The following is a 24,136-nucleotide window of genomic DNA, read 5'->3' on the forward strand; positions in this document are numbered from 1 at the left end:
ATGTGACGATGAGGAGGACGTGGCCGAGCCGTGAGGATGCATGCCTGTTGCTGAGTTGCCCCATCAGCGGGAGAGAGAGACAAGGAGACGCCAGAGAGAGAGAGTCACACACACACACACGGAGCTGTGTGTGTGTCGACGTGTGTCTTGGTTATGCTGTAAAGCAGTTTTATGTTGTGTTTGTTTATTAAAAGCCTTTTTGGTTGGTAACCCGGTTCCCGCTTCCTCCTTTCCGATGAACAAGAGGCTGTCTGCCACAGTGGTGCCGAAACCCGGGATTGGAGGAAGACGCACCATCAGAGAGCCCTTGCCACTGGCAGAGGATCGCAACACGGAGGATACACGATCCAGTAGTACTGGAGCGGTCCGCCAGGAGGCGGAGGAGCCCACTGCCGTCTGCCAGGAGGTGGCGAAGTCCAGTGCCATTGCCCGGCGTTGCGGAGGATCGCTGCACAGCTGGCTGAGGACTGAATGACGGCGTGGTCAGGAACTGAGTGTTTTTCTTTTTTATTCCTCTCTCCCCTCTCTGTCTCTTGGGCGCACCTGCTCTCTTTCTCTCTCTCCCCTCTCCCTGCCCTCATCCTACTCAGGTTCCCAGGAGGTGGGGAACACTAGCCGGCAGCGGAACAGCTGAAGGGGCAACTCCTGGTTCAGTAGGTCAGGCCGGTTGGTTCCCTGGTCTGAATTGGGCTAGGTATGTGACTAGGAGGAGGATGTGGCCGGGTGCTGAGTTGCCCCAATCAGTGGGAGAGAGAGATAAGGAGGACCCGGAGACACCAGAGAGAAAGAGAGAGAGAGAGGGAGAGAGAGACAGAGCTGTGTGTGTGTCCACTTTGTTTTTGTCCCATTTAGAGAGCCAGGGCTGTGTACAAATACTAGATTTTTTATTTCAGCCCACACACAGAATGGACAACTAGCAGACTGTGAAGAGATATTTGCAGAATTTGACAATGCGTATTGGATTAGAATTACTGAGTGCACCTTTAATAGTGAAACCGTGTAATCACGACATCCCTACTTCCATGGTTGTTTACTTTTTAACTTGTCAAGCAGTTCTTCTCATCCGTGATAGGAGGGTCGACCAGCTGAAAGGTGCGTTGTGCCAATTACCGTATATGGGTGAAATAGCTTGTCGACTAGTGCACTTTTTGTAAAGGTGTGAATGAGCTATCGGCGAACATTTGTGATGTTTTCAATGTGAAAGGGCCATTCATCTGTGATTTGTTTCACATTATTGCATCACCTCTGGTGTAAAAAGGCCTTTAAGGTTAGGATGACTGTTCTTCCTGCTTCGGCCACAGGGAGAACCATAGACCAATTTTAGCAGACAAAACGAACAGAGAAAAGAGAAAAAAGAACAGTTTAAAAATAAACCTACAACATTACCAATTCATACCCACAGTAATCACAATTCACACCTTCCATAAAGCCCCTCCCACAGCAATTCACTTATAAATGCTGGAAATATTCCCGTCATTCTACAGGTGAGGAAAGAGGTGGTATATAAAGAGGAACGACTCCAGTGAATCTACTGAAGCCTACTGACAAATTATTGGAAAAAATGAAGACTATTAAAGATGAGAGTGAAGACTTGAGTTATCCAGAGCCATGGATAGTGAAACATGAAGATAATGAGGAACAAAGAGGTTAGTGTCCATTCTTGATTAGTCACAATGAGGAACATTAAAGTAACAAAGCTTCATACAGTTCACTAGATCTGGCAGTTGTAGTTAGAAAATCATAGATGCAGTAACACTGTAGTTAAACAAATAATACCAGAATCTACATGATAATTAAATAACTATCCTTCAGCATGTCAAATTATATTAAAATTGATACTTGAACTTTGCTGCTTACTGCCATTATGTTGTTTAAATTTTACTTCTTGTTCCTCATTTTTCTCAATATACAATTTCATTTTAGACTTGATGGAAGTGAAGGATGAAATTCAAGAACTGAATAATGTGGAGGAGAAACAACAGTATGATACATCTAAAAATTTCATAACTGGTGAAATATCTTCTAATTTCTCACAGACTGAAAATAATTTCTCACAAAAAAGATATCAGATTACAACAGCCAAAAGTTCTTTCACCTGCTTTCACTGTGGAAAGAGTTTTGCACAAAAAGGAGACTTTAAGTGTCACATGAGAATTCACTCTGGAGAGAAGCCTTTCACCTGCCTTCAGTGTGGAAAGAGTTTTGGACGAAAAGGAATCCTTAACACTCACTTAAAAATTCACTCTGGAGAGAAGCCTTTCACCTGCCTTCAATGTGGAAAGAGTTTTTCACGAAAAGGAATCCTTGACACGCACCTAAAAATCCACTCTGGAGAGAAGCCTTTCACTTGCCCTCAATGTGGAAAGAGTTTTGCTAGAAAAGGTGTCCTTGACACACACTTAAATATTCACTCTGCAGAGAAGTCTTTCACTTGCCCTCAATGTGGAAAGAGTTTTGCACAAAAAGGAACCCTTAAGACTCACATTACAATTCACACTAGAGAGAAACCTTTCACATGCCTTCAGTGTAGAAAGTGTTTCACAAAGAAAGGACAGCTTGAGGTTCACATGAAAATACACTCTGTAGAGAACAGGAACACTTGCCATCACTGTGGAAAGAGTTTTACACTGAAAGGAAGTCTTAAGCAGCACCTGAGAATTCACACTGGAGAGAAGCCATTCACATGCACTCGGTGTGGAAAGAGTTTCACATACAAAGTACAACTCAAGAGGCACCTATGTCTTGACTCTGGTTACAGTGCTGGTGATAGCCCTTCCACGTGCCTGAAGTGTGGAAAGAGTTTCTCAAAGAAAAAATACCTTAAGCGTCACATGAGAATTCACACTAGAGAGAAGCCCTTCAAATGTCTACAATGTGAAAAGAGTTTCTCAAAAGAAGTAAGACTTAAGTGTCACATGCGAATTCACACTGGAGAGAAGCCATTCACATGTGTTCATTGTGGAAAGAGTTTCTCAAAGACAAAAGACCTTAAGCTTCACATGAGAATTCACACTGGAGAGAAACCCTTCACATGTCTACAGTGTGGAAAGACATTCACACAAGAAATAAACCTTAAGCGTCACTTAAGAATTCACACTGGAGAGAAGCCTTACATGTGCTCTTTTTGTGGAAAGAGTTTTGTTGAATCAGGAAACCTGAAAGTACATGAGAGAGGGCATACTGGAGAGAAGCCATACCATTGCACTTCATGTGGGAAAAGTTATAGCAAATCACGAAGTCTACAGGCTCATTTTAAAAAACATTGTCCAAAGTTGTCCTAGTGAGCAAAGTTCTTCTTCAGGGTCAATACTAGGGATGTGCGGAACTATTCATTTTCACTGACATTTAAATGAAAACTTTGGAGTCAACTAGTCTAAAAAGAAACCAACTTTCAGAAAAACGAATGCGACCCATTTAAAATAATTAATTTAAATTCAGCTGAAGAGGGGCATTTATCTGTGACGTGCTCGCCTTGCATGATCATTGTACATTAAATATAGAACATGACACGCATTATGAATAAATGTTAGCGAAAACATTTATTGAAAACAATTCAATGAATAGTGCAGGACCATTAGAGCAACCATAATAGCCTGTTCTACAAGGAAATCACCAAGAAAAGTTACTTAACAAATTAAAACAGTAAGGACATTGTTGAAAGTAATTAACAGGTAAGCCAAATCTACGAGAGAGAAAAAAATGCGCTGAAAAATTGTGTGTATTTCCCGATGTGCTTTAGCTATCTAATATGACAGCTAGCTGTTCAGAAAAGAACATTAACCAATAACATTAACATGTAAAAAAAAAAAAAGAATAGCTATAGGATAGAAAGAAATAGGCCTGTGATTTAGCCTACAGTAAACTTAATGTATTGTAAGCATGACGTGCACACAGAATAAAAGATAATTTAACCCGTTAAGCAGTCGGCACCTCATTGAAAAATAGCCTTCTTAATCAGCAGATTACAAAATGGCATACCAAGCCTAAAACAGTTATTTTCTAGGCTACTTACTCAAAAGCATAAATGTTTTGATGAGCGAAAGTAACACATTATCATGGTCCGGAGAAAGACAGGACTTGACTCACCTGAGACAATTATCCTGCATTTGAAAAAGCCTGCACAGATTTAAAGAAGACTCAAATGTGAAAACATCCATAGCGACTTTCAAGCCAATGTTTTGAAAATCTGCTTCTCGCACCACCACCGAAATGATTTCATAGCTACTTTGCTTCATTTGCTTGTCTAGCGAGTGTTCCTGCACGCGCCGCAAGTGAAAGAGGGATGAAGCACCCGCAGCCTGAGGTGAAATGAAACTTTGTATATATCTGCTCCAGATATCCTCTTTTTTAATAATTGTATTATTAATTATATTTAAAATGTGTAACATTAATATGACTGTAATTTAAATGCAGCCTCTGTAAAAACATAAAGCCAAATGGAAACGTGTAAAAATGTTGAACAGTTTAATGGGGGAAAATATTAACTGACTAGTAACTCCATTGTCAGCTAGCAGCATCAGAACCGTTTAGTCAACTAGTCTCACACATCCCTATTCAATACATATCGACCCTTTTGCACGTACGATCAAACATGTGCGAGTACACTTGGCTGGGCTTAGAGGCGTACGGTCAAACTGGTGCAATCTACATTCATGCTGCTGTTTAACAGCAAAGAGGGACTGAAGCGGTTATCATAATCAGCTGCTAAAATAGTTTTCAATATCACAATATCTTTATATTTTATGTTACAAACATTAAAACAATCACTAAATAAAAGTTCAAAGCCTTTACCATAGGAGCTGACTGTTTTGATGCAGCGATACGGCCATGTATTCTGACCTCAAACAAAATATATAAAGTAGTTACTCCACTCAAGCCTTCTCCCATTCCGTACATCACTCATTCTCACCACTTCCGGTGCAAAAAAAAGTGGAAGGGCTAGGTTTTTAGAACCTTCTTTTCTCCTATGATGAACTCAGAATCCCATGCTGCATTGCAATGTAAACAATATGGTGACGCACATAGCCGGCAATCACATTCGTGATTGTATCTTATCATAATCAATCATTATAAACAACTAAAAATCCCATTATATGTTTGATAATATATAAATTGTCCTCCAGTGCATCTGCTGTGAAGTGTAAGGTGAGGTTTTTTAAATTACATTGCCCATTAAAGAATTTAAGCTGGGGGGGTCTGTCATTTCAGGAAAAACTGGCATGCGAAGAGGTTAAACACTATTTAAATGCAACAAAATTTAAGTCAGATCACTAGATGTGATGGCTGTTGTTAGAAAGTCATGAAATTAGTAAAACAACATAATGCCCTTTCCCACTGCCTGTTTTAGGTACTTTCCCCTGGACTGGACTTTTCGTCATATTCACACCTGAAGAACTGTAGTTCCTCTAAGCCTTTTTTTTAAATGTTTTATCCTTAGAACAATATATACACACAAGATTATTCATTACAATACAATACTGTCCTTTAAAAAAACAAAACACCTGATGCACCACAAAACACAACACTTATCATTGCTATATTGTGCAAGTCACCAAAATACAGTAATTACTTTAGTTACATAGAATTACCATTAATTTATAGTGAGGGATGGTAAAATGTTAAGAAAAGAGCCTCAGATTTTTTTCAAAAGTATTAGGGGTTTTCCTAACACTCAAGATAATTTTCTCAGGGGTAAAATATGAGGTGATTTTGTTGATCCAATGTTTTTTTGATGGTGCATGAGTAGTTTTACTATTCACTAATATACATTTTTGCCAGCAGTTCCAGCAAGCAGGATGAAATACTTTGTTTTTAAGTATTCGTTAGGTTGGTGTCAACCAGTATCCAGATTCTGGGGTTATTATTTGACATTTAGTGAGATTTCTTTTATTTATTTTTTTATTATATAGTTCCAAAAATCATTCAGTGTAGGGCAAGTCCATAACATATTAAGTAAATCTCAATCAGTCATGTTGCACCTTTTGACATTTAAAAGAAATATCAGTGTTTAACATGTGCAGCTTTTGTGGGGTATAATAAGTTCTATGCAAAATATTAAACATAATTTGCCTATGTTTAGTGGATATTAGAACAGTTTGCATGCTCTCCATTAGATTAGTCCATTCAACAAGATCATATGTATAAGCAAGATCTCTTTCCCATTTCTGTTTTAAAATTGCAGATTTTCAATTATTTAAAAATGTTTCCAATTATGTTATAGATCACAGAGATAATTCCTCTAGTGGATGAGATAACCTTACTGAACATAATCTCTTCAAGTGGAGAATGTGCTGGAATGTTTGGAAATGTCTGAGGAGTGTTCTCTTTCACCCAATGGCGAATTTGCAAATATTTAAAGAAATTATGCCTTGGAATTGAGAAAGTTTGAGGTAATTGATCAAAACTCATTAAAAAAATCACTCATATACAATCCCCCAGTGTCTTTATACCTTTAGCTGACCATGATTTTAGAATACCATCAGTGATACCCGTAGGGATGAAGGGGTTCTTCCACAGGGGAGTGTACGTGAGCATAGTAACACTGAGGCCAAGCATTGGTGAGATTCTGCCCAGGCCAAAAATGTGTTCAGTATTATAAAATTTATAGTGAATTTTGACCAAAGTTTTTTTGACCCCAGACAAGGGATGACCCTTAGTGGGATGGATTTCATCTCATATTGCTTGTTTGACACCCATCTAGTATCAACAATGTCAGGGTGCTTCCAAATCCATATTGTGCAAAACTGTGATGCTAAGTGGTAATGTCTAAAATTAGGGAGATTTCAGCCTTTAGAGTATGGGGTTTGGAGTTTTATCATTTTCACCCTGGGGTTCTTTGCTTTCCAAAGTTAAGCAGTAAATTGCTTAAATAATTTCTTTAAAATAAGACTGAGATTTTCAATGGAAAACTGAAATAAGTAAATTAATTTCGGCAAAATGCTAATTTAAGTCTTCCAATTAATGATAGCGGTAATTCTCTACATTTTTGCATATCTCCTTTTAATTAAGCAGTGTAGAATAAATATTTTGAAACTAGGGCTGGAAAATTTAACATAAAACTGGAATACAGTTGAAGTCAGTTTACATACATCTTAGCCAAATACATTTAAACTCAGTTTTTCACAATTCCTGACATTTAATCGTAGAAAACATTCCCTGTCTTAGGTCACTTAGGATCACTACGTTATTTTAAGAATGTGAAATGTCAGAATAATAGTAATGATTTATTTCAGCTTTTATTTCTTTCATCACATTCACAGTGGGTCAGAAGTTTACATACACTTTGTTAGTATTTGGAAGCATTACTTGTAAATTGTTAAACTTGGGTCAAACATTTTGGGTAGCCTTCCACAAGCTTCTCACAATAAGTTGCTGGAATTTTGGCTCATTCCTCCAGACAGAACTGGTTTGTAGGCCTCTTTGCTCGCACACACTTTTTCAGTTCTGCCCACAAATTTTCTATCGGATGGAGGTCAGGGCTTTGTGATGGCACTGCAGTACCTTGACTTTTTTGTCCTTAAGCAATTTTTCCACAACTTTGGTAGTATGCTTGGGGTCATTGTCCATTTGGAAGACCCATTTGCGACCACGCTTTAACTTCCTGGCTGAAGTCTTGAGATTTTGCTTCAATATATCCACATAATTTTCCTTTCTTATAATGCCATCTATTTTGTGAAGTGCACCAGTCCTTCCTGCAGCAAAGCACACCCACAACATGTTATGCACATGGCGACAAAAATCTTAATTTTGGGAGAAATGTCCTCTGGTCAGATGAAACAAAAATTGTTCTGTTTGGCCATTATGTCCATTGTTATGTTTGGAGGAAAAAGGGTGAGGCTTGCAAGCCAAAGAACACCATCCCAACTGTGAAAATGGGGGTGGCAGCATCATGTTGTGGGAGTGCTTTGCTTTGATAAATGGAGAAGGAAGGTGAAGCAGCTTCACAAGAGACTGAGAGAATTGAAGAAACAGGTTTTTCAGGTACTGACAAATTTTCAGCGGCTGCTCAAGCAAAATTTTGGGCTGCCGAAGCAAACTTAATGACATTCTTCTCGCATTCTAAATATGCTGTGTTTTACGTGACTTTCTCTGAAGCATAAAAGTGTGTGTGAGTCCAGCAAGCTTCAAGATTGTGCTCCACAGACAACGCAGAGGGTGTGATCACTGGCACTACTCAATCCGGTTTCTCTATATATCGGTACAAAATTCAAAACTTGCTTGACTTTGTGGTCTTTATAATTTTATTTTTGACACAATCTATTTTTTCTAATATGTCAAAATATCAAATGATATTGAGTGGACTGTCTCTCTCCACGTGGAATGTGAATGGGTTGGGGCACCCCATAAAAAAAAGGAATGTTATTTCTCTTCATAAACGTAAGAAATATGATGCATTGTTTCTTCAAGAAATGCATCTTTCCCTGCAGGAAGCTGAAAAAATTGGGAAGATATGGGGTGGACTTGTTTTCTTAAGTGCTGGCTCAAGTAAGAGCAGGGGGGTCATTATACTGATAAGTAGGCATCTACAATTCAAATGTCTTAGACAGACTAAAGATAAATTAGGAAGAGTCATTATTGTTTTAGCTGAAATTCAGGGGCAAAGGTTGATTTTGGCTAATATTTACGCACCTAACGCTGATGATCAGGGCTTTTTTATAGATCTTTAAGTGATGCTGCAAGCCGCTGGCACCCCTCATGATATAATATTGGGAGGAGACTTTAATCTATTGATGGACTCAGTCTTGATCATAGTGAAGCAAAATGTGTAAGCCCCCTAGAGCAACATTGATGCTTCACAGGATGTGTAAAAATCTTGGTCTTACAGATATTTGGAGACTTTTGAACCCATCTGGTAGGGATTATACATTTTTTTCATCAGTCCATAAGATTTATTCTAGAATAGATCTTTTTTTATATATATATCAAAGTCCCTCATTTCATCTGTTGTTGATTGCTCAATTGGAAACATCTTAGTCTCAGATCACGGCCTGGTGAGTTTACAGATGTTGCCACATATGGAGAAAAATAAATCATATAGTTGGCACTTTAATGTATCCCTTTTGCAAAATCCTGAATTCCAACAAATGTTAAACGCTGAAATCAATCTTTAAATGGAGACCAACTGGTCCTCGGTGTCCTCTGTGGACGTGGCTTGGGAGGCACTTAAGGCAGTTCTTAGGGTTGGATCATACATTATGCCTCATTCACCAAAAAATCCAAAGCACGAGAACTCGTGGAGTTGAAAGGGAATATCAAAAGTGCCGAGGGAGAGCTGATGCACCGAATGTCGTCTGATGGCCTCAGAGAATTGACCTGATTGAAATACAGATATAATACTATTTTGTCACAGAAGGTGGTGTTTTGGCTATTCAGGGCAAGACAGTCATACTTTGAGTTGTGGGTACAAAGCAGGGAAGCTTTTGGTTAGATATTTAAAGCAGAGAGAGTCTCTTTCTTCCATTCCCTCAGTGAAATCTGCTGGTTGTGAAATATTTACCTCAGTCATTGATATTAATAATGCTTTTAAACAGTTCTATCTTGATCTTTATAGTTCCACGTCTTTGTCTACTGTTGAAGATATTAGAAACTTTGTGGAACCATTAGAACTCCCTAAACTGATGACTGGGCAAAAAAATTCTCTTGATTCTGAGATAACCCCGGAGGAGCTTGGCGAGGTAATTAAGGCCTTGCCTGCAGGTAAGTCTCCGAGGCCAGATGGCCTTGCCACTGAATGTTTTAGATCTTATAATACAGAACTGGCTCCACATTTGTTAGAAGTTTATATGGAATCGTTAAAAAATGGAAAGCTTCCATCAACCATGACACAAGCCCAGACAGTCTGATTCTTAAAAAGGACAAAGATCCAAGCGAGTGTAAGAGTTACCGTCCAATTTCCCTGATCCAGCTAGACATTAAAATATTGTCAAAAATTCTCGCTAACCGATTAAGTGAAGTTATGACATCCCTTATACATATAGATCAGGTGGGGTTTATTCGGGGCCACTGCTCTTCTGAGAACATTAGGTGTTTCATCAATATCATGTGGTCAGTGGCGAATGATCAGACTCCGGTTGCTGCCATCTCACTTGACGCCGAAAAGGCGTTTGATATGGTAGAATGGGATTATCTTTTTAAGACTTTGGAAATATACGAGTTCAGGAATACTTTTATTGGATGGAATAAGTTACTTTATAGACTCCCGGTAGCGGCGGTTCAAACAAATGGATTAATTTCCGATTATTTTACTCTGAACAGGGGCACCTGGCAGGGTTGCCCTCTTTCCCCATTATTGTTCTGTCTTGCCCTGGAACTATTAGCAGCCGCGATAAGAAGGGAAGATGATTTTCCAGGGGTGGTGGTGGGAGGTATGGCGCTTAAGCTTTTGCTTTATGCTGATGATATTTTATTATTTGTCTCTGACCCCATTAGATCTATGCCTTGCCTCCACAGAATTATTCATTCCTTTTCTAAGTTCTCAGGATATGGAGTCAATTGGTCTAAATCCGAAGCTTTGGCTCTGACAGCGTGCTGCCCAGTAACGGCTTTTCAGCCAGGCAACTTCCACTGGCCTACTCAGGGCATTAAGTATATGGGCATTTTATTCCCAGCAGAATTGTGTGATTTAGTTAGTTAATTTTGAACCCTTAATAAAAAGGATTTCGAGTGATGTGGGCTTCATTACATTTATCTATGATTGGAAAGGTTAATGTTATTAAAATGAATTGTATTCCAAAATATAACTACCTGCTACAATCTCTCCCTGTAGATGTCCCCCTCTCTTATTTCAAGCAAGTTGATAGCATAGCGAAGTCCTTCATTTGGAATTTGGCATCCTGTATTACATTTCAATAAGTTACATAGGCTGATTGACAAAGGTGGGCTAGGCCTACCCAAAATTTTGTTTAATTATTATGCATTCGGTCTCAGACATTTGGTCACTTCCACCTGAGAGAGTCCCTCCCTGGTTTTGTATTGAACAGGAAGTTCTTGCCCCTATTTCACCATTGTAAATCCTAAAAAGTTGTAAGAAGATAAGTTATACCCCGTTATCTCGCATTTGCACTCTGTGTGGACAAAAGTGACCAGAGTGTTTAATTCAGACATTTATTTAAATGTTGCCTTGTGCATATGGCTAAACCCCAGATTATTTATTAATAAGTCCCCTTTCTGCTGGTCAGAGTGGATTGTGAGGGGGGGTTACTACACTCGGTGACCTATATGATAGTGGAGTATTGAGATCCTTTTAAAATTTGGGTCAACATTTTGGGATTCCCAGATCTCAGTTCTATAGGTATTTACAGCTGTGCCACCTGCTTTGTATTGTTTTTGGGAGTAGCATACACCACCCTAAAGCGGCAGATACTCTGGGAGAGGTGATTACTGCTTTTGGAAAAGGTCATGAGGCATCAGTGTATTACTCCCTGCTATTTCAGAGTCTGGGGGATGGAGCTTTAACTTCTCTCAAGAGATTATGGGAGAAAGATTTAAACTTGGTATTGGAGGATGGAGTGTGGGCTAGGATTCTAAAAAACGGCAAGTCTATATCTAGAGATGCAAGGGTGCACCTTATGCAATTCAAGATTTTACATAGATTGTATTGGACCCCCTCTAGATTGTATAGGCTTGGTCTTAAAGACACACCCACCTGCTGGCAGTGCCAATCAAGAAGATGGAGATACAACCCATGTTTTTTGGTGGTGTGTTAAGATCCAAGAAAGGTTCAGAGTTTTATATGTGACGTATTGGGTACTCAAATTTTATTTTGCCCCAGACTCTGTATTTTGGGATGATGAGGCGGTCATCAATATGGGGGATAAACGCATAAAAAATTGGGTTCTGACCTGTGTTATGATTGGCAGGCAGATTATTTTAAGAGGATGGAAGTCGGCTGGAGCACCCTCATTTCCAGAGTGGTGTGAGGAGATGGGGAGGGTGGCAGCTTTCGAGGAGGTGTCATATAGAAGGCTGGGGTTTTGGGATTTGTTTGACAGGAAATAGGTCAGTTATTTAGCGTTTTTGGGGGACTCTCAGGGTGGGGCTGTGGAGAGAGTTGTATAGTTTTAATTATGTATGATTATTACATTTTCTTTTTGTGTGTGTGTGTGTTTTTATATGTGACCAGAGGGATAAATGTTGATTCAATGTATATATGTTGTGTTTTTTCTTTGTTATATATCTATGAATCAATAAAAAAATGTTACTTGGAGGAAAAAAAAAAAAAACAGTGAGAGAGCCTGAAATTCTAACAAACTCTGATGAGGAGTAGAGCTAAAACAAGTTGTCATGCGCCAACAATTATGTTTCATCTGTCATGCGGGATTTTTAAACTATACCTCATCACACTTAATAAAATTCAGTTCAAATGATGTTAGATATTAGAAAACAAATTGGCTTTGCTTTCAAATACTGTCTACAGACATGGCTTAAAAGAGCTTAATGAAATGTTTTTTATCAAGGATAGGAAGGATATTTTTTTACTCATGAATTATTTCCTTTGTTGCATTTCTTTCAGAAGATGTCAGGTTTCTTAAGGAAAGTTTTATAATAATAACACTAGTCAACATCAGACTGAAATGTGAAATTTAAATCTGTTTATCAAGTTCCAAATAAAGAGAAAATTATAAATGAAACTACTTCCTCTTTTATCAAGTATTTAATTAAATGACTGGGTTTTAAAAAAAATAGGTATTACAATATGGTTATTTAATATTAATATATTGTGAAAAATGTACAGTTGTGCCCAAAAGTTTGCATACCCTGGCAGAAATTGTGAAATGTTGGCATTGATTTTGAAAATATGACTGATCATGCAAAAATTTTATTTAAGGATAGTGATCATATGAAGCCATTTATTATCACATAGTTGTCTGGCTCCTTTTTAAATCATAATGATAACAGAAATCACCCAAATGGCCCTGATCTAAAGTTTACATACCCTTGAATGTTTGGCCTTGTTAGACACACAAGGTGACACACACAGGTTTAAATGGAAGTTAAAGGTTAATTTCCCACACCTGTGGCTTTTTAAATTGCAATTAGTGTCTGTGTATAAATAGTCAATGAGTTTGTTAGCTCTCACATGGATGCACTGAGCTGGCTAGATACTGAGCCATGGGGAGCAGAAAAGAACTGTCAAAAGACCTGCGTAACAAGGTAATGGAACTTTATAAAGATGGAAAAGTAAATAAAAAGATATCCAAAGCCTTGAAAATGCCAGTCAGTATTGTTCAATCACTTATTAAGAAGTGGAAAATTCGGGGATCTCTTGATACCAAGCCAAGGTCAGGTAGACCAAGAAAGATTTCATCCACAACTGCCAGAAGAATTGTTCAGGAGAAATACAGGCTGCTCTGGAAAAAGACGGTGTGGTTGTTTCAAGGAGCACAATACGAGGATACTTGAACAAAAATGAGCTGCATGGTCGAGTTGCAAGAAAGAAGCCTTTACTGCGCCAATGCCACAAAAAAGCCCGGTTACAATATGCCCGACAACACCTTGACATGCCTCACAGCTTCTGGCACACTGTAATTTGGAGTGATGAGACCAAAATAGAGCTTTATGGTCACAACCATAAGTGCTATGTTTGGAGAGGGGTCAACAAGGCCTATAGTGAAAAGAATACCATCCCCACTGTGAAGCATGGTGGTGGCTCACTGATGTTTTGAGGGTGTGTGAGCTCTAAAGGCACAGGGAATCTTGTGAAAATTGATGGCAAGATGAATGCAGCATTTTATCAGAAAATACTGGCAGACAATTTGCATTCTTCTACACTAAAGCTGTGCATGGGTTGCTCTTGGACTTTCCAACACGACAATGACCCTAAACACAAGGCCAAGTTGACCCTCCAGTGATTAAGTGCATCCTTCCGTCACCTCCCCATCATAACCACCAAAACAAAATACATGACTCTCTCTAAAACTATGCCTGCATTAAACAGCCTATACATTTTTCAGGAAATCTGAACGGTAAAATTATTTGATTTGTACAAAACGATTAGTGAAGCAACAAAAATGGAAAAGGTATTGTACAAAAATATCTAAACATTGTTTTGGACAACAAATATTCTCATAGATAAATTGTATGCATTTATGCCATTTAAAACATTACAACCTGGTCTAATAAATATGTGAAAACATACCCCAAATTGACTTCATGAAAAGTACATTTACCTCTGTACAAGTACCTCTGAGAGTACATTTACACCTGTCTTTATAAAATAACTGACCCTTTAATGTATGCTAGTGTGATTTGATTATGCTTGCTTGTTTATCCAAGAGCTATAACAAAAATGTGATATATAGTTTGTATGGTAGAATTAACAAAAAATGTTTTAATTTGAGAGAATTTTAAATAGTTCTTTGAAAGCAACATTCAAAACCTTTGCTGGAGAAAACACACTGTTGTGCAGTTGGACTTTTGACTGTTACTGAAATAAACTGTACTAATAGTAGCCCTTGTGATAACTTCCCCATGGTACAACTAGCTCTCCTCTGTCTCCCCTACATATAGATATCAGTGTGCAAGTTTCCTTTCTTTATGTTGTGAATAAATACAAGTAAATGTGTTTTGTGTTTAATATAATCGCATAAGCTGATGTAGCCAAATTGAATTCTGCAAATGATTATGATGAAATATGAAAAGACACCATCTGTGTCCCATATTTGATCTTTTTCTGTCATTAGTACTGTTTGCTGTTGGTAAACCCTGCTTTGGAAGATAACATGGTAAAAAACATCTTGATGACAGCATGTGAAGTACCAGGTTGGACGTGGTAATTAGGTTCCTTGAGCGTCACAAGGCGATTTGCGGACACGATAATAATGTAATTACAACGTATCTGCAGCATTGTGAAAATACATACTTGTAACATGAAAACAAAAATATAAATACATCTGTCGTACAAAACCTGCTTGATAAAAATGTTAACACAACTTTTATTGTGATAACGTTTTTACAACTTTAGGCTCTATTTTCATGAGCATTAGGCGCAGTGCAACATACAAAGTCTGTGCGCAACGTCTTAATTTTCATGAGAGCACTAATTCTTTATTATTTATTTATTTTTTAAATGACATTTTTAAAGCAAAATCGACCAGTAGAAGTGATGTGCATAAAAAAATCCTAACTTGGAAGGGCAATATAATCACGGTTAATACTAGCCATGATTTGTGTGTCACTTGATCAATTTGATTAATAATACTTACATTCTTTATAATTTAATGAAGCATACATATAAATCCTGATGAGAATCACATTTTTCATATGTAAAAAAGGAGCGTGTCACTGTCATGTAAATAATTTTTCCTTTCTGCATTTCCCTGTCGTGAGCACAGCAGAATTACACTGTTTTCCCTGTGAATCTCTCACCAAATCTCACAGTTACAACTGAGTTCACTGGAGGATGCTGTAGATACGTGTTGTTGGCGTCTGTGCTTCTAAAGCAAAGTCAAGTTATATTACAAGGCAACACTTGTCATATTTTGATTCTTAATGAATTATACTCTATTTGTATTCCATTCTTGTTGGAGTCATGAAAAACAACAGACGAGGTTCTGCTTATATGGTGGAAAAAATGCAAAGTGAACTCGGAAGCTTATCAGACGTGTATGTGTGCGTGAAATCTTTTAACATAGGCAGAGCGCATTTTATAAAAAGCAAACATTCACCACTTGTTTTTCTGAATAACAACATGTGAAATGATAAAAATGTGATAGTCTTTATGTAGACTCAGAGATTATATCTGTGCATTATCCTCATGCCGTCAGTATTGGTTTCTATGTATGCTACGGGTGAGTGCAAATGTGTTGTACTGGTATTTTTAAATCTTTTTTGTTTTCCATGTTTATTAATGCATATTGTTCATTAAAAATGTTCCCAAAAGAAAAGCATAGTTTGTTGAAGTTGTCTTATTTTGAAACCATTCTTGGTAATGTTTGTGAATTAAACAATATAAGTTTCACGTACGTGTCATACATGTTTTTTTAACATGCATTTTAATTAACGAGTAATCGGGTACTTGTGTTTTTTGTGGATTAGAGTACTCGACTACAAAATTACTCTAAAATGTCAAACGCAACTCCTCACAAGCCCACAAAATGAGGTTTCATCACACTCAATAGTAAAAATATTCAGTCAGTGAATCGCATAATTAATGCATAGCAAAGATGGATGTAAATATCAGAAATATCCATAGATAGACAGTTGCTAACGTTAATAAATGAATAGAATACAACAGGCATATTGTTTCACTCACAGACTAAAGCTTTTTATTTGCATACAGCATAGAGTTATATGTTATAAACAGATGTGGCTTATTTGTTGCATTTGAAACAAGGCCAAATACTGCATAATATGATGTATAGATCCTGAGGTAATCTTCACGGAGCGAGTCTGAAATCAACCATAGGGTCAGTTCAGGCAGGTCATGTGAGTCAAGTTCACAGTCAGCTGACACTCAGCTGAGCATGACGTCTACCAATACAATTCATGCTAATCAGAGCGGTCCTATTTAAGTCCTTCATATAGTTATTTCCTTAGCCGCCTTTCTATTGCATGGGTGCAAGATGCACTTAACACATGGATGCAAGCCGCACATTGGCGGTCAACTTATTTCCATATGGCAGCTGCTTACAACACCACTTTTATGCTAAATGTCATAAGAATACTCCTTTCAGCACATTATGCCTCAAAGGCCTCAAAGCAGCAACTCTGGCTGGCATTGATAACTGCTCTCTCAGCTGCCATTCACCCCAGTTACACGCTTATCCTTGCAGGTAATTTCAATTTGGTTAAATAGTTCTGCTTTGCTCTATATGGCTTGCTGTGGCGCTTATTGGGATATTTCACGTCAGTGCTTTTTAATTTGCTGCCTGCAATTGGGCCTTCCATCTGATTTTGATAATCATCTAGATGTCTTATCATCAGAGCACTCTGCTCAATCGCAGCGGTGAGTTTAACAATGCTCTGCGCAACATCATTCAGCTGTGAGTCTAACAACACTCAGCAATGCTTGTAACAGCATTCAGCTGTCAGTTGGCACACAGGTCTAGACCTATTGCCAGAGGTGGATAATAACATGCTACATTTACTTAGTAACTTTTTGGGTAAAAAAAAATGTACTTTTAGAGTAGGTTTAAAAAGTGGGTACTTTTTACTCTCATTCAAGTAAATTTCTAATGAATTTTTTTTTACTTTTTCTTCATTACAATGGGCAGTGTTCCTGTCATTACATTACTGGGTTTGGTTTTAGTTAATGCATAATTTATTGAGAGATTATTGTATAGGACTTTTACGACAGCGGAAGTCCATACAGCTGCGTGCTGTCACATACTGTCACTCAAGCCAAGTCCATCACTTCTGCAGCATCAAGCTCTTCAAACTAACTGAAACACTTTCTTCACTCCGCACAGTGAAAGACGAATAGTTCCGTCATGCAATGCCTTCATTTAACACCAAGACAAGTGGATATTTCAAGATTAAAATAAAGATTAAGCTCCAACTTAAGGCAGCACTCTGAGGTAAGTTGTGGCTCTCATGATAACGCTGGCTTTTCTGTGACATGGTGATGGTCATTTTCAGGGTGATTCTGTAAATATGGGCTCTTGAGACATCAGTTTTTAAGTGTACATTTTTAAATAAGTGCAGCAATATATCAGTGCCATGACCAGTATTTGGCCCAGTGACGAATAAGATTTTCAATTGACCAAAAATTTTAATTGGTTAAAACTGCACATCAAAGTAGTTTTTGCTTTTATGAGGATGTTATTGCCTTATTACTAAAATCTTATTTTCAAACAATGTATTTTAAGTGTTTTAATTGAGAATCATGTGACATCACCAGTCAAAATGTAATACGGGATAACGTTAATGAATTTTCAAAATATTATCATATTAAAACTTTTTTAATCAATAATGTATAAAATGAGGCAGTAACCAATTTTTAGAGCTTGGAAAATAAAACTTGCACAATAATTTTTCCTCATTATAATGTGTTCGCTTAAAACGTGACCCTGCTTGTTAAAGTTCTTTACCCACATTTTAACGCTGCAATGTGATTAAAGCTGCAAAATGTCTGAAAATGTTTTACAGTAATTGGCATCATACTATTTTTGTTTTCTTAACTCCATAAAATGAAATTATACGTTTTAAGGGAAAAAATCAGCGTTATCCCGCCTGACTGAAATTGATACTCGGTATGACACCTTATTAGTTTACACATGAATTGTCATTTTTACAAAACTTACACATAACTGATGTTCATAAATCATAAATTTTTATGTTATGCAAAGGGAGTCACACTGAAAATAGTTTTTTCAAGGAAATTAATTAGGCTATGCTGTAAAGAAACCTTGCTGCTCTCTCTTTGTTTGACAGTGGCATCTAGAAAAATCATCAAAATGTGAAAACTGTACATATATTAACTGTTAATGATGAATAATTATATAAATATTAAGCATCTAGGCAAATGAAAAATGTTATGAATATGGTGCATTCAAGTTTAAACATGAAATAACTAAAAATGCACTGTGTACGATGAAGTATGCTTAATAACATGCTTTATTAACAGAGAAGAAAAGTTATTTCATGTTTATTAAGGCTTTATTAATGTGTAATGACGCTACACTTAATATACAATGTGACCCAACAATGAATCAGCAATAGTATAGGCTAATTTGACCTAGTGTGTGTGTGTGTGTGTGTGTGTGGGGGGGGGGGGGGGGGGGTATACTTTGGTATAGTTAAACTTACATATTTTGCAAAAATGTTATTCTAATCACTTCTGGCATATTTTATGCTGACAGGTTTAACATGTTAAACTTGGGCAGAGCAAGCAAGCAAGCAAACCTATGGAAAATTTGTCAGTAGGAAAGTAAGCTACTCACTCACCTTAGTTGAATTTCCTGCCACTGAAGAGAGAAACTGCATCATGATGTCACTAGAGTGGATGGCCTTTTCTTAAAGGGACGGATTCCCCAGTATGACAGGTTGGACAATAATTTAATTTAATTATAATTGAATAATTAAATATTATTATTAATATATAATTTGTTAGTATTTAACTAAACAATATTTACATTGTAAATGTGTTAATATCACAATAAGAATGGATTAATAGATTCAATATATGTTTTTTATAAACATTTTCCTTATTTTTACTCCATAAAGGGGTTTGGACATCACAATTGCACGTCACGTCATTGGTCCATTTACACATTTACTCCGTGCCCTCGTGAGAGAATTTTCATCTTTGGATGAATTATCCCTTTAAAGTGATAGCTCAGCCATAATTTAATATTCTGTCATCATTTCTGTAGGGCTTTACTGGTTGTTTAGATCAGTGTTACTATCAGAAATAATTAATAATTATTTCTTTAGTTATTAGTTAATGTTTAAATTAATTAATTGAATTTAACTCATTAAAACCTCATATGGGACTCCAGTAAATGTAGTGCGCTACGTTAAGGAGCGGGTTTTGTTATTAGCAATAATTAATAATTATCAAATATAATTATTAATTATTAAAATCAATAGAACATTGATGAGAATCAATGTTAGCTTTTTTAATCCTTTAAATCAACAATTATCAAAGATAATCACCAATCATTAACATCGATGAAACATTAATTAAAATTAACACTAGCTTATTGATCCTTCAAATTCAACAATCATCAAAGATAATTATCAATTATCAAAAATCAATAGAATATTAATAAGGATTAACATTGACGGGGCACCACCCTGAAATCAGGGACTAATAACCAAATAGTAAAACAGTCTCAATATTAGATTGTTTCCTTAGGAAAATCGACATCCGAAGAATATCGATTTTCGGAAAAAAACAATGAATGAAGGTTTGAATCCGAGCACTGACATCCCATCAGCATGTGACACAGGTGTATGCAAAACAAACCAAAACACTTCTCTTTGTAATATAACAAAGTTTATTTATGCAGTAATATCAATTAATAATTAATACAATGCAGTCAATAAACTTCCGACTTACAACTACAAACTAAACAGTGATATGATTAGATATGGAAACCAAAATAATCCTATAACACATGAGGGTGTGTGTGTGTGTGTGTGTGTGTGTGTAAGGAGGGACACGCACAAAATGGCGGACGTGACTCTCGTGGAGAGTATGTCACGCGAGACTTCCAGCCAGAGAATATGGCCGCGAATGTGGGCAGAGAGAAACCAGACAATGGCGTCTACCAGTTTACCGTGTGTATCCGCTTGTACGATAGCTTAGGGACAAAGCTGTGCTTTATCACGAAGCTATCTACTAGCCAAAAATGTGTGCCTGAATGTTTGTGAGGGGTCGCGTGCGTGTGCATGCATGCGTGTGTGTGGTTAGTACAAGAGAGAGAGAGAGAATTAAGTGACAGCCCCAAAGCCGGTTTCGCGATCGCGGGAGAGAAAGCAGCTGTTAGTTTATCACTCAGAGACGTGGTGGACAGATATGAATACATGAGGCCCAACATTTTCCTACCCTAATATTGTTCCAAACCCATGTGACCTGTATTCTGTGGAACACAAAAGATGTTAGACAGAATGTCAATTCTTCCTATAAGGACTTGTAAGGGATTTCAGCTTGGGCCCTTAGACCAGTAGGCTTGGAATGAAGACCAGGAGTCGAGGTGTCAATCAAATTAGTTGAATTTTACTGAAGAGAGTTGTTTGCAAAATCAAATGGCAGACGTCAGCAGTACAAAATCCTCTGAGTTTAAAGACAGGAGAATCACGAACTTAACTCAGGTCCAAAAACATCAGTACTTATTGTCAGATACAGCATCAAGTTGACGTTAATGCTATAGCTTCTAGAATTCTGATTGGTTACAAGCATAGATAACTATAGAACATTTCTGAACATGGTCATCGTGTACATCGTTTATCTCATTGATAGTTGGCATGGCGCTTTAGTTCCATATATAGGCTCCAATGGTCTAAGTCAGGTCACAGGCCACGGACAGTCTTCACTTTATGGACAATAGTAGGTCTCTGAGGTCCAGTTATCCACCTCTCAACTGCTATTCTCACTTTACTGAATTCCTGAAACAGAAATACTTTTGGAGAAACACACACACAGTTTCTCCTATTCAAGGTCTTATCCTACAAAGCTTCTGTTGGAGACTGGTTTTATCTTATTGGAACTCAAAACATAGAGATAATTGTACTTTCTCTCAGGGCATCTGAAGTGGTATTCTTATTAAGCTGGCAGAAAACATTCACAATCAATGTACGTTGTTAGGTCACTAGAGAAGCGGCCTACGTGACCTAGGCCTATTAGTCAGAAGACACACTTCTCCTAAAGCATGAAGACAGATATGGAATGGTCTTAAATTGCTTGTACGAGCATGACACCACAAAGAACATATTAAGATACATAGAATAATAAATCATTAGCTCAAAGGATATATGTGATAAAAATACTGATTAGTTCCACTAAAATAATTCACTTAATCACATTAGGTTAAATGCTGATCAGTTTAAATTTAATTCACTCAAAGGATATATATATATATATATATATATATATATATATATATCCAGGCGTCCACCCCTTCAGCCTGCGCCCCTGAGTCATCTCTTTACTGTTGTACATGAAACTGGTGTTGAGCGGGTAGAATTCAATGAAGCTGTCAGCTGAGGACATGTGAGGCATCTATTTCTCAAACTAGAGACTCTGATGTACTTATCCTCTTGTTTAGTTGTACATCTGGCCTTCCACATCTCTTTCTGTCCTTGATAGAGCCAGTTGTCCTTTATTAGTAGTGTACACCTTTGTATGAAATCTTCAGTTTTTTGGCAATTTCAAGCATTGTACAGCCTTCATTCCTCAAAACAATGATTGACTGACGAGTTTCTAGAGAAAGCTGTTTATTTTTTGCCATTTTTGACCTAATATTGACCTTAAGACATGCCAGTCTATTGCATACTGTGGCAACTCAAAAACAAACACAAAGACAATGGTAAGCTTCATTTAATGAACCAAATAGCTTTCAGCTGTGTATGATATAAAAAGTGATTTTCTAGTACCAAATTAGCAATTTAGCATGATTACTCAAGGATAAGGTTTTGGAGTGATGGCTGCTGGAAATGGGGCCTGTCTAGATTTGATCAAAAATTACTTTTTTCAAATAGAGATGGTGCTGTTTTTTACATCAGTAATGTCCAGACTATAATTTGTGATCAGCTGAATGCCACTTTGGTGAATTAAAGTACCAATTTCCTTCCAAAACAGCTAAATTTGCCAAAATTATTCCAAACTTTTGGTCGCCAGTGTGTGTGTGTGTGTGTATGTACGTATGTATATATATATATATAATTTTAATTGTTTTAAAATATTGCCTTAGCCCTTCTTTACTGCTGATTGACCAGACACAGAGACTACAAGAGTGAAAATTGAATGAAAAATCAGATGCAGTTTATTGTGCTACTCCAATCCCAATCAATAATTACCAGAAGAAAAAAGAGTGGTACATAAAAAACAGACTCTTATTTTGAAATGTCTGCGCTCCTAGTTGTGAACTCACTGACACTATGGCTGATTCGCTGAGAAAGTGACTCTTCAAACTGGTAACCTGAGCTCAAGAGTTCAAACCCTAATTTATTTTCGGGTGATTCATGAAAAAGACCCGGTTCAAAAGAGTTATTTGTTCACAACTCTCTCGCACTTGGTTTGTTGCATGCAGCGAGCTCATCACAACAAAACGGCTGAAAGGTGGCGCGAAACACACTGGTGCTCTAAAGATGTATTCAGTAACTCAAGATGATATCTGATGAAACCGCATATGAATGCACACAACCCGACTGTCACCAATGGCGACTGGATTTTAAATTATTGTCGCAATCAATTAGTTTTGGTTGCATTTGCGACCATTTTAGTCGCAGTCTGGAGCCCTGTAGTGCCACTCTCTGTGAGCATCCTTTTCACATGCTCCCCTCTATAAGCCAGAGCCAGAGATGCCTTGTCTCAGTAGGAATAATTAACTGCCATATCTTTTGCTAAAGCCTATATATTATTCTACAGAATGCTTACATTTTATTTACTAGCCACCGATTATGAATTTACAGTTGTGCTCAAAAGTTTGCATAAGCCTTGGAGAATTGGTAATATATGTACCATTTGTAAAGAAAACATGAGTGAGCAGGCAAAACACATTTCTTACAGGATTCATATTCAACTGTAGGTTATAACAGAATGGCACAATCATAAAACAAAACATGGCAACAAAGAAAAAACTGAAATGACCCCTGTTCAAATGTCTTCATACCCTTAGTTCTTAATACTGTGTATAGCCCCCTTTAGCATCAATGACAGCATGCAGTCTTTTGTAATAATTGTCTATGAGGCCCCAAATTCTTGCAGGTGGTATAGCTGTCCATTCGTCTTGGCAAAATGCCTCCAGGTCATGCAAAGTCTTTGGTCGTCTTGCATGAACCGCACGTGAGATCTCCCCAGAGTGGCTCAATGATATTAAGGTCAGGAGACTGTGATGGCCACTCCAGAACCTTCACCTTTTTCTGCTTTAACCACTGGAGGGTCAACTTGGCCTTGTGCTTAGGGTCATCGTCATGCTGGAAAGTCCAAGAGCGTCCCATGCGCAGCTTTTGTGCAGAAGAATGCAAACTGTCTGCCAGTATTTTTTGATAACATGCTGCATTCATCTTGCCATCAATTTTCACAAGATTCCCCGTGCCTTTAGAGCTCACACACCCCCAAAGCCACCACCATGCTTCACAGGGGGGATGGTATTCTTTTAACTATAGGCCTTGTTGACCCCTCTCCAAACATAGCGCTTATGGTTGTGACTATAAAGCTCTATTTTGGTCTCGTCACTCCAAATTACAGTGTGCCAGAAGCTGTGAGGTGTGTCAAGGTGTTGTCGGGCATATTGTAACCAGGCTTTTTTGTGGCACTGGTGCAGTAAAGGCTTCTTTCTGGCAACTCGAACATGCAGCTCATTTTTGTTCAAGTATCGTCGTATTGTGCTCCTTGAAACAACCACACCATCTTTTTCCAGAGCAGCCTGTATTTCTCCTGAGGTTACCTGTGAGTTTTTCTTTGTATCCCGAACAATTCTTCTGGCAGTTGTGGCTGAAATCTTTCTTGGTCTACCTGACCTTGGCTTGA

The 24,136-nt window shown here is 37.7% G+C and overlaps 2 protein-coding genes across 20 annotated transcripts in view; one reads left to right on the forward strand and one right to left on the reverse strand.

Moving 5' to 3' along the window:
• Positions 1-24,136, reverse strand: part of LOC127440730 (gastrula zinc finger protein XlCGF57.1-like) — a 518,561-nt gene that overhangs the window by 288,939 nt on the left and 205,486 nt on the right. The gene's annotated exons all lie outside the window — the stretch shown is intronic.
• Positions 1-24,136, forward strand: part of LOC127440778 (gastrula zinc finger protein XlCGF57.1-like) — a 593,771-nt gene that overhangs the window by 35,094 nt on the left and 534,541 nt on the right. For 2 of the 3 annotated variants that reach the window (XR_007897194.1, XR_007897193.1), the window contains exons 2-3: positions 1,485-1,646; positions 1,924-13,280. Coding sequence is in view for 1 of the 3 variants with exons in the window: in XM_051697672.1 (XP_051553632.1) it covers positions 1,562-1,646; positions 1,924-3,281 (1,443 nt within the window). In the remaining 2 variants the exon portion in view is untranslated. Of the gene's footprint in view, positions 1-1,484; positions 1,647-1,923; positions 15,807-24,136 lie in introns of those variants that run through there. The other variant, XM_051697672.1, reaches the window with a different exon arrangement.

The sequence above is a fragment of the Myxocyprinus asiaticus genome, chromosome 5, assembly GCF_019703515.2.
Source record: "Myxocyprinus asiaticus isolate MX2 ecotype Aquarium Trade chromosome 5, UBuf_Myxa_2, whole genome shotgun sequence".
Classification (NCBI taxonomy): Eukaryota; Metazoa; Chordata; class Actinopteri; order Cypriniformes; family Catostomidae; genus Myxocyprinus; species Myxocyprinus asiaticus.